General features: G+C 54.6%; 1 protein-coding gene across 5 annotated transcripts in view; it reads right to left on the bottom strand.

Annotated features, from left to right (window-relative positions):
* Positions 1–282: 282 nt before the first annotated feature.
* Positions 283–10,670, bottom strand: part of LOC142819616 (myelin-associated glycoprotein-like) — a 37,241-nt gene continuing 26,853 nt past the window's right edge. Inside the window, exons 6-11 of one of the 5 annotated variants that reach the window (XM_075907867.1) lie at positions 8,868–9,140; positions 8,125–8,421; positions 7,334–7,660; positions 6,679–6,778; positions 3,808–3,946; positions 283–3,343 (exon numbers count right to left, since the gene is read on the bottom strand). In XM_075907867.1, the coding sequence (XP_075763982.1) occupies positions 3,191–3,343; positions 3,808–3,946; positions 6,679–6,778; positions 7,334–7,660; positions 8,125–8,421; positions 8,868–9,140 (1,289 nt within the window). In that variant the 3' untranslated portion in view covers positions 283–3,190. The remainder of the gene's footprint in view (positions 3,344–3,807; positions 3,947–6,678; positions 6,779–7,333; positions 7,661–8,124; positions 8,422–8,867; positions 9,141–10,670) is intronic. The other 4 variants (XM_075907864.1, XM_075907863.1, XM_075907866.1 and 1 more) reach the window with 4 other exon arrangements.

Genomic DNA, 10,670 nt, shown 5'->3' with positions numbered 1-10,670 from the left:
GAACTTTTCTTTATGCACCCTCTCCACACCACTCATTCTTTTATAGACCTCTAACATATCCCCCCTCAGTCTCCTCTTTTCTAAGCTGAAAAGTCCTAGTCTCTTTAGCCTCTCTTCATATGGGACCTGTTCCAAACCCCTCATCATTTTAGTTGCCCTCCCCTCTCCCACCCTCTCTCTTCCCCTCTCCCACCTCCTTTTCCCAGTCTCCCCCAGTTTTGTAAAATAAAGAGAGTTTCTATTTTTGACCACACGTGTCCTTTATTTTGTACATCAGGAAGGGGGGCTAGAGATGGGTAAGTGGAAGGAGGTGAGGGAGGAATGGGGTATGAGCCTCCGATGAGGAGGACTGGGGTGGCTCTGCGGGCTCCTCGGGGTGGAACCTCTCCTGCAGCCCCCCGATTGACCGCCCCGGATGGCAGCCTGCGGCAAGTGCAGCCAGGCTGATGGCCAAATGCTGTGATATGCCCAGTGTGGGCACTCAGGGCACTCCAAGCCAGGACTGCTTTGCAAGCGGGGAACCCCTGAGAACTGTCTGTCTGGGATCGGGGTCAGGTCCCTTTAAGCACAGCCCTTGGCTAGCCTGAGACAGCAGCTCCACGCTCTAAATCCTAATCTGATGCCCTGCCGGCACTGCTTCCGGCCAGCCTTAATTTCGGTTCAGCGTCCACTCAATTAGGACATGCTAGTTCGAATTAGCAAAATGCTAATTCGAACTAGTTTTTAGGTCTAGATGCACTAATTTGAATTAGCTTAGTTCGAACTAACTAATTCGAATTAAGTTAATTCGAATTAGTGCTGTAGTGTAGACAGACCCTAAGAGGGGAACAGAAACTGGACATGAGTCAACAGGGAGCCCTTGTAGCCAAGAAGGTTAATGACATATTAGGTTGTACTAGGAGCTGCATTGCCAGCTGATCTACAGAAGTGATTGTTCCCCTTTGTTCGGCTCTGGGGAGGCCACATCTGGAGTATTGCGTCCAGTTCTAGGCCTCCCCCCCTCACTAGAGAAAGGATGTGGGCGCATTGGAGAGGGTCCAGCGATGGGCAATGAAAATGACGAGGGGCTGGAGCACATGACCTGCGAGGAGAGGCTGAGGGATTTGGGCGTGTTTAGTGATTTGGTAGCAGCCTTCAAGATCCTAAAGGGAGAGTCCAACGAGGGTTGAGAGAGGCTGTTCTCAGCGGTGGCAGAACGAGGAGCAGTGGTCCCAAGTTGTGGCAGGGAAGCTCTAGGTTGGATATTAGGATAAACTATTTCCCTAGGAGGGTGGGGAAGCGCTGAGCTCGGTTCCCTAGGGAGGGGGTGGAATCTCCATCCCTAGGGGTGTTTAAGCCTCGGCTGGACAGAGCCCTGGCTGGGATGATGGAGTTGGGGTTGGTCCTGCTTTGGGCAGGGTGATGGACTTGACTCTTGAGGTCTCTGCCCGCCCTGGGATTCTCTGATTCTCAGAGCGGGACGGGAGCAGAGAACACAAGGGAGGAAATGTTTGGCTCTGCACATAAGACGTGAGCCAGGAGGCACCTGCTGAAATGAGGCAGCAGGTTCAGTGTGAACTTGAGGAGGTGCTTCTTCAGGCACAGCCAGCCAGCCAGCCAGCCTGACTGTTAACCTGTGGAACTCCCTGCCGGGGGCTTGGCGACCGAGCTGTGCTGCTTTCACACAGGATGGCAAGTCCCCAGAGGATCAGTCCAGCAGCTGCAGGTGGCCAACATGAGCACATGCCTGGGGGAACCCATCACCGCTGGCTACCAGGAACCTGGAGGGGAGGACAGGGTGAAGCGCTGCACAGTTGCTCTATTCTGGGCACTGCTGTGGGGTCGCCAGAGCAACTGAGTTTTGAATAGACCCTTCTCCCACCCCGGCATCCTCACCCCGGCTCTCTGTAGCGAATCCTCCCTCGAAGGGTTAGCTCCACCCCATGCTAGGCGCAGATGGTGCCTCTTGTTCTTGGGTGGCCTCATGGGAGCACTCAGGGGATGGGGGGAAGGTTCCATTTCAACCCCACCTCAACCCCCCTGGTCTGCCCAACCAGCAGGTCCAATTCCACAGCCAATGCTCCCCCCGAGGGGAGAGACCCCATGTCCCAATCCCTGCCCCACTAAGCCAGCCAGTCCCCTACCCCGGGCCAGATCAGAGCTGGTACTGCTGAGAGGGGAACAGACCCCGGGCCCCACTCCCCTGTTACTCGTGAGACTGGCATGGAATTTAACTATAACAACTACTTTTCAGCAGTGAGTTCCATGGGTTAACACTGATATAACCTCACAAGATAAATCTACTAATAACAAGAAGCAGGGAATCCCCAGGGTTAACACCACTAATTCCCACAGGCAGGAAGGAATGCAGACAAGCCCTATTGATACCCCATGGCAGGAAGTCTTGTTAATAACTAGTGGCAGAGAGTTCCAGAGGTAACCATGCTACCACCCAATGGCAGGGTGTGCCACAGGTTAACCCCAGTATGATAATATAATCAAACCACTGTGAACACATTGAAAGTCCAAAAATAGGTACCTGTATTTTGAAAAACTTACAGCAAAATCTACCACCAGTTTTGCACAAAGCAGCTGGGATGAAGCTCAAGATTTAGAAAGGAAAAGTGGGTGAAATATCGCCCCTTTAAGTGCTGCAGCAGTGATTAGGTAACTAATACCCAGCAGCAAGGAGTCCCAGGGGTTAACACTTAAATCTGGCAATAAATTGCACTTCATAACAGGTATGATCAGTCCTTTCATAAACCAGTTTTTCAAGTCACCCCCTTTACCCTTGCCCTGGGTATTAGTGGGACAGCTGGGGGAATAGCCCCACATAACACCTTTCCAGGCCCTAAGATTTTCCCCTTCCAGGATATTTGGGAGATTTTTTTAACTCAGGAAATTAGAGAAGGTAGAACAATCCTCTCTTCTTAGCATTCCCCTCACTATAACACAACACATCTCTATAACACAACAGAACACAACACATCTCTATAACACATCGTGTTGCTCTCAGTAACTCTATATCTTAACTTAGTTGCTGACATGTGTTGGTTCTAGGCGTATCCCACTTCCCCCACCATGTTGCCACCAGCCATCCCACCGCTCACCCCCACAGCTCTAGCTCCTATTACCCCTAGCAAGACAAGCATGTGTTTAAGTAGAAGAGAGATTTAGAAGCACTGTCAGCTCTTCCCCTCCCGCTCTAGGGTTAGACATTGGAGTAGACGATTTCCTGGTCAGACAGCAAGTGTGGCTTCAAATAGTCCATGTTCTCATAAACTTCATCTCCTCCTGCTGCTAAATTCTCACAGTTTTTCTCTTGCTCTATGGCCTCGTAGTCGGCAGTGTCCAGCACCTGAGGCTGCAAAGAGGAAGGGTTGACTCACATGGTGACTGAGGTGCAGCCACATGTGGGGTGGGACAGCTGGGGGAAGAGCCCCACATAACACCACATAGGGATAGCTCACATGCTACCGTAATGGTGGCCGGGGCAGGAAGGAAGAGTAATGCATTTATGGCAACCAAGTGGTTTTTAGGAAGGCAAATGTAATTAACGATCTGGGATCCTGGCCAGGACAGTGGGATCCATGACCCCGCAGCTCTGACAAACCAGGGAGACGTCTGGTTACCAGGAGCACTTGAATGCCTTGGCCTGTACCTCAATGATGACAATCTGCAGAACAGCGCCCCCTAGTGCTCTGCGGGGGTATTGGGGCCAGCTCTGCCTGCCAGGAGAGAGCCCCCACCCATCCAGGGAACAAGCAGGTCCCTCCCGGCTTAGCCCTGAGGGTGACAGGGGAAGTATTCGGCCCTGGTGTTCCTCACCTCTCCGCCTGTTCTGGGCTTGTACAGGTTGAACTGCTCCTCTTTCTTCACCTTTGTGGGCTTCCCCCCTTTGGGGGATGGCTGCTGCTCCCCGTTGCCTCCATTATTGTGTCTTGAGGGACCCTCCTTTCCGTCTTTCCTGCAGGAGGGAACGGCTTTACCTCGGTTCCCACAGCCCTGGAGCTGTCGAAGAGTCCACCCCGCAGCAGCCAGTCCCAGAGGTTAACACAACCAATACCCAATGGCAGGGAGTCCCATGGGCTAACTGTTGTACCATTTAGCAAAAGGGGTCCTCTGGGTTAACACTGATAATATCTAGTGGCAAGGAGTCTCACAGGTTAACCCTGCTAATCCCCAGTGGCAGGAAGTCTCATGGGCTAGTTCTTTCTTAGAGGAACCTCATACTACAGAAAAGCAGCCAGATTCTATCCAATCCCCACGCAGTGGCCCACTTTCCATGGGTTTCTCCCTGTGTCCGTGGGATGGATGGGAGGAGAGCTGGTCTTTTCTGAACATCCAGCATTCCGTAACCAAAGGGTTAAATGCGAGTATCTAGGAGGTGTTGTCAGGGAGCCAGGAGAGCTAATGGGGGAAGGTGTAGAGATCTGAAATGAAAAAAATCCTGTTTGATTTTTCTTCGTGTGCGAGTTTTAAGCCAGGACCTGGGAAAACAAGATGAATGGAACCAGGAAGAACTACCATGTCTGCAAGGAATATTGGACATGCAAATGGACTGGACCTTAAAGCATGGATATGTGAGTAGACAGGGAATGCCTAGTTCGATGCGCTCCGGTTATTTTCTTTGCTTTCAAGTTCCCGAGTGTTTTACTTCTAGATTCAAGAAGAAAGGGTTGTTGGGTTTTTTTCCCCTTGGGTGGAGGCAACTACCTGTCAAGGCCTGGGAACCTGTGACTGTGGGAAGTTTTTAAAACAGAAGCCGATAGAGGGAAAGTATTTGAAGGTTTCTTGCAGGCTGTCACATTATTGGCTTTTAAAGGAAGCAGACAGATCACTGCTTCCCCATGGAGAGGGGGGCGGTGTTTGCCCCAAATTCTGTGCAAAGTAGCCATGTGAGGTGTCAAACGAAAGCTTTTAATCTACAGATTCTGGGTATGCTTCTCATGTGCTTCTATGCTGTTTGTATGTGAAGCTCTGTTCTTGTATTGTGAATGTTCTCTGTCTGGGAGCAAGCAACAGGCCTGGACCGCCTATTGGGAGGAAGGATTGTTCATTAAATGGCTATGCTAATTAGCACTGCTGGCCAGTACTGCATGGCTACTGGCATGTGAAACACAGATAGGTCACTTGGGGCTCGTCTAGACTAGCCCAAAGTTCCAAAAGAGGATGTGCAAATTCTGCGGGATGAGTTTTTTTTGGCAATCCCCCACCTTTTTCAAAAAGCCGCTCTTCCTCCAAAAATGAGGTTTACGTGGCTTTCCGAAAAAGAGGAAGGGAGTTTGCCAAAAAAAAACCCTTGTCCCGACTACTTTCCCTTTCGAAAGCCCTGCTTTTGAAAGAGAGACCGGAAGAAAATATGCAAATTCTCTCAGAACTTACATATCCTCTTTCCGAACGTCAGCGTAATCTAGATATAGCTTTTATCATGTGACCAACTCCAGTTTGGGAGACACCAGAGATATATAAGTACCATGAAGCTGTCTCCATTTCAGCTTCAATCTTGGTACTGATCCCAGATGCAGCCTTGCGAGGGACAGGGAGCCGGGAAGGTTTGCTGACCCATCCTGACACAGGATGTGCACCAGAGACTTCTAAGCTAGCAGTTTGTAACATCTCTGCTAAGAGCCTGCTTCGAGAACCTGGTGACTGCTGCATGTGATGTATCCTCCTTAACAACCTCACTCTCCTGCTTTTCTTTTGTTAATACACCTTTAGATTGTAGATTCTAAAGGATCGGCCCAGCGTGCTCTTGTGGGTAAGATCCAGAGTGTTAATTGACCGGCTGTGGCTGGTTCTTTGGGATTGGGAGGATCTGTTCGGGGTAGGTGAGATTGGGTTCTATAACCCCTCGCCTGTGTGGAAGGCCCAGGGCTGGTTCTGAGCAATTTGCCCTGAGCTGACGCCCTTAGTGGTACCCAGACATGGCCCATCCCATCACACAGGCCCCTACCTTCTGCACTCAGGGCGCCAGAGTGGGGAACAGTCGTGACAGGGCTAATGAATCCACCCCCCTCAGTCTTCCTCAGCCAGGTCTCTGGGCCTCTCTGTCTGCCCTCCACTCACGGGTGAAAGTAGATGCGATTTCTTACTGGCACTATTAAACTGCATCCCCTGGGAAAGGGGGGGAGCTTCACGGCAGAGGTGGTGGGGTTGTGATTTGACAGTACCTGTAAGAAATGTAACTGTGGGGTGGAGTGTGGGGCGCTGAGGGCAGGAGATTGGGGGGTGTCAGGTGGGAGGCTCAGGGCAGGGAGTGTGGGGGGGGGTGCAGGAGTCAGGGTTCGAGTTGGGGGGGCTCCCTGACACTGACAGGAGGGGGAACAACAGGCAGCATCTGGAGGAGGAGGGGTGAGCTTCAGCCCTCCCTAAATGGCACCGAGAAGGTGGCTCAGACTGTCCCAGACCAGGGGGGCACCCCAGCCAGCCCCTTGCACCTGCCAGCTGCCTATCACAAGAGAACCCGGGAGCCCAGCTGGGAGTTGCCCCACCTCCTCCTGCTGTCGAGTGCCCCAGCTAGCTACCTCCTTCCTGTTGGTGCCGCGCACCAGGCTGCACATTCACCCCTGCCTCCCCTTGTGCCCTTTCTCATGCCGGACGTGCTGCGTCCCCTGGTGCTGAGTGAGAACCGTGGCCCACAAAGCCTCTTTGTGGCTAAACCATGAGACCTCCAAGGCCCTGGCCCGGGGCCCTCACCTGGTTCTGGCTACCTTGCAGACCACAATCGCCAGCACCGAGAGGAGCAGAACACCACCGATGACTCCACCGGAGAGAATGAACAGCAGATTATTGTTCCCTGAGGAGAGAGATGGACACAGCTGGTGTCAGTAGTGGGATTAACGGTGTCGGGCAGTGCATGGGGGGCAGCATGTGTTTGTGGGTAATGTCAATTACAACCTGTCCATGCAAGGAGGAGGGTGCTATTGTCCCCTCCTCTTAGCTAAATTAGGGGGACGCCTTGTAGTCATCGTGCATATAGCTATGCAAATAGGGTAAGGGCGCACTAGCTACTCAGCAGTTCCTGGGTTAACCTGGCCCTAGCGTAAATTAGAAGGGTGCCTTCTATTTGTGAGACTATACAGTAATCTCACCCCCACTCTCAGGCTATAATAAATAAATGGCAACTTTTACTAGAACCAATCTGTATATCAAAGGAATTACGGTAATGACAGACATGGGTGCACGTCAGTAATTACAGTAGCAGAGCACCCCAATGCCCAGCCCCTACCCCATACTCCCCACACACCACCTCAGCTACATCAGCCATGTAGCATATGGCCGGGGAGTGGCATGTACAGCGGCAGTTGTGGTTCTCACCACCCCACACCCAGTCCCCCGCGCATCCCTGTACCTGCGGGCGTGTCGGGAAGGTCCCCGGTATCTGCAGACACCAGGGGCAGCTCGGCCTGGCTCTGCCCGTGGGCGTTGGCGGCGGCGCAGGACACGTTGGTCAGGGCCCCGGCCGGGCCCTGCAGCTCCCCGCTCACGGCCGGGCCTCGCACCCAGGACGTGGCCCGCAGCTCAGGGCCCTCGAAGTCCCCGGGGAGGGTGCGGTTGGGCAGGCGCCACTGGAGGCGGGGCGGGGGGTTCCCCTCGGCTGCACAGTAACATGTGGCCGCCCCCCCGGGCCCGCTGCCCCGCACCGTGCAGTTCCCCCCCGGCAGCAGCTCCGGTGCGTCTGCAACGGGACACAGGGCGTGTGGGGCAGGGAGCCAGATCCCCCGGCAGCGCCCAGATCGGCTGCATTGGGGTCGGTGCTCACTATGGGCCGCATTCCCCACCCCCTGAGCCTCCCCCCACCCTGGAGTGCATCAAGACCAGTGACCCTAGAAGGAACAGGCCATTTCACTGCCCCCTGAGCCAGCCAACGTCCCGTTATGGGGCTGGATCTGGGCTGGCCCTCTGCAGAGGGGAATTACGGTAATGACAGACATGGGTGCACACGTCAGTAATTACAGTAGCAGAGCACCCCAATGCCCAGCCCCCTACCCCATGCTCCCCACACACCACCGCAACTACATCAGCCGTGTAGCATATGGCCGGGGAGTGGCATGTACAGCGGCAGCTGCGGTTCTCACCGCCCCACACCCAGTCCCCTGCGCATCCCTGTACCTGCAGGCGTGTTGGGAAAGTCCCCAATACCTGCAGGCACCAGGGGCAGCTCAGCCTGGCTCTGCCCGTGGGCGTTGGCGGCGGCGCAGGACACGTTGGCCAGGGCCCCGGCCGGGCCCTGCAGCTCCCCGCTCACGGCCGGGCCTCGCACCCAGGACGTGGCCCGCAGCTCAGGGCCCTCGAAGTCCCCGGGGAGGGTGCGGTTGGGCAGGCGCCACTGGAGGCAGGGCGGGGGGTTCCCCTCGGCCGCACAGTAACATGTGGCCGCCCCCCCGGACCTGCTGCCCCACACCGTGCAGTTCCCCCCCGGCAGCAGCTCTGGTGCATCTGCAACGGGACACAGGGCGTGTGGGGCAGGGAGCCAGATCCCCCGGCAGCACCCAGATCGGCTGCATTGGGGTCAGTGCTCCCTATGGGCCGCATTCCCCACCCCCTGAGCCAGCCCCCCACCCTGGGGTGAATCAAGACCAGTGACCCTAGAAGGAACAGTCCATTTCACTGTTCCCTGGCCCCCTGAGCCAGCCAATGTCCCGTTATGGGGCTGGATCGGGGCTGGCCCTCTGCAGAGGGGAAAGGCCCCAGCCCCCTTTCCCGGCCCACCTCAGTCTGCCTCTCCCTCCTCTTCCCCACTACTCCTGCCCGTGCTAGATCAGGACTAGTTCCCCATAGAGGGGAAAAACTTTGGGCCCCATTCCCTTGAGTGAGCCCCGCCCCCTGGGGCCAGAGGGGAGCGGGTGCCCCAGAGGCAGGGTCCGGGCCCCACTGCCTCTCACACTGCACGTCAAGATGCACCGCGGGTGAGTCCTCCCCCAGGCCTATCTCGTTCTCGGCGGCGCAGCGGTAGGGCCCCGATTGGCGCCTCACGGCCGGCACCCGCAGCTCGGATCCCCGGTCCAGCCCGCGCAGCGGGACCCGGCGTGTCCCCTGGAACCAGCGGTAACCGGTGGCCGGCGGGTTGCTCTGGCTGGTGCATCTCAGGGTGACGCTGTCGCCTTCCTTCAGCTGGGCTGGCCCCAGCACGGTCACCGTCGTGCCCTGCGGGCGATCTGGGGGGAGGGGAGCTCGTTAGAATCACAGACTCTCAGAACGCTAGAACTGGCACGACCTCGAGAGGCATCGAGTCCAGCTCCTGCCTGCACGGAAGGACCAAGCACCATCTAGACCATCCCTGACAGGGGCGTGTCCAGCCTGCGCTGAAATATCTCCAGGGATGGAGATTCCATAACCCCCCTGGGCGATTTATTCCCGTATTTAACCAGCCCGACAGGAAGTTTTTCCTGATGTCCAACCTCAACCTCCCTGGCTGCAGTTTAAGCCCATTGCTTCTTGTCCTGCCATCAGAGGCCAAGGGGAACAATTTTTCTCTCTCCTCCTTGTGACAACCTTTTAGGGTATGTCTACACTAGCTGGGTAGTTCGAGGTAGGTAGGCAAATGAGGGCAACCGGAGTTGCAAATGAAGCCCGGGATTTAAATATCCCTGGCTTCATTTGCATCTTCCCGGGCGCTGCCATTTTTAAATCCCCCTTAGTCCGAACTCCGTGACTGCGGCTACGTGCGGCACGGAGTAGGTAGTTCGAATTAGGATCTCTAATTCAAACTACCGTTACTCCTTGTGGCACGGAGTTCGGACTAAGGCGGATTTAAAAATGGCGGCACCCGGGAAGATGCAAATGAAGCCTGGGATATTTAAATCCTGGGCTTCATTTGCAACTCCGGTTGCCCTCATTTGCCTACCTAACTCGAACTACCCAGCTAGTGTAGACATACCCTCAGATACTTGAAAACGGCTCTCATGTCCCTCTCCGTCTTCTCTTTTCTAAACTAAACAAACCCAATTCTTTCAGTCTGCCCTCTCAGCTCATGTTCTCTAGACCTTTCGCCATTCTTGTTGCTCTTCTCTGGCCCTTCTCAAATTTCTCGACATCTTTCTTGAAACGTGGTGCCCAGAACTGGACACAAGACTCCAATGGAGGCCTAATCAGCACAGAGTAGAGCGGAAGAATGACTCCTCGTGTCTTGCGCACAACACTCCTGTTAATACATCACAGAATCAGGTGGGGTTTTTATGCAACAACATCACACCATTAACTCTTATTAAGCTTGTGGTCCACTATGACCCCTAGATCCCTTTCTGCCGGTCTCCTTCCTAGACAGTCACTTCCCGTTCTGTAGGTGTGACGTGGATTGTTCCTTTCTAAGTGGAGCACTTTGCATTTGTCCTTATTAAACTTTGTCCTATTGACTTCTCTGCGGGTATGTCTACACTACATCTTGGCTCCGTCGATGGAGCCCCGTAGATGAGCTTTGTAGACATAGCAAAATGAAGCGGCGATTTAAAAAATCGCTGCTTCATTTACATCAAAATGGCTGCTGCACTGTGCCAATCAGCTGTTTGTCGGCTCAGCGCGGTAGTCTGGACACTCCGCGGTCGACAAGAAAAGCCTTTGTCGACCGCCCCAGTAAACCCAGTAAACCTCATCCCACGAGGCATAATGGTGCAATTGACAAAGGCTTTTGATGTCGACCGCGGAGCGTCCAGACTACTGCGCTGAGCCAACAAACAGCTGATCGGCTC

The sequence above is a fragment of the Pelodiscus sinensis genome, chromosome 24 (genome assembly GCF_049634645.1).
Source record: "Pelodiscus sinensis isolate JC-2024 chromosome 24, ASM4963464v1, whole genome shotgun sequence".
Classification (NCBI taxonomy): domain Eukaryota; kingdom Metazoa; phylum Chordata; order Testudines; family Trionychidae; genus Pelodiscus; species Pelodiscus sinensis.
The sequence above is the reverse complement of the archived record's forward strand: the minus strand, read 5'-3'. Positions and strand labels throughout refer to the sequence as shown.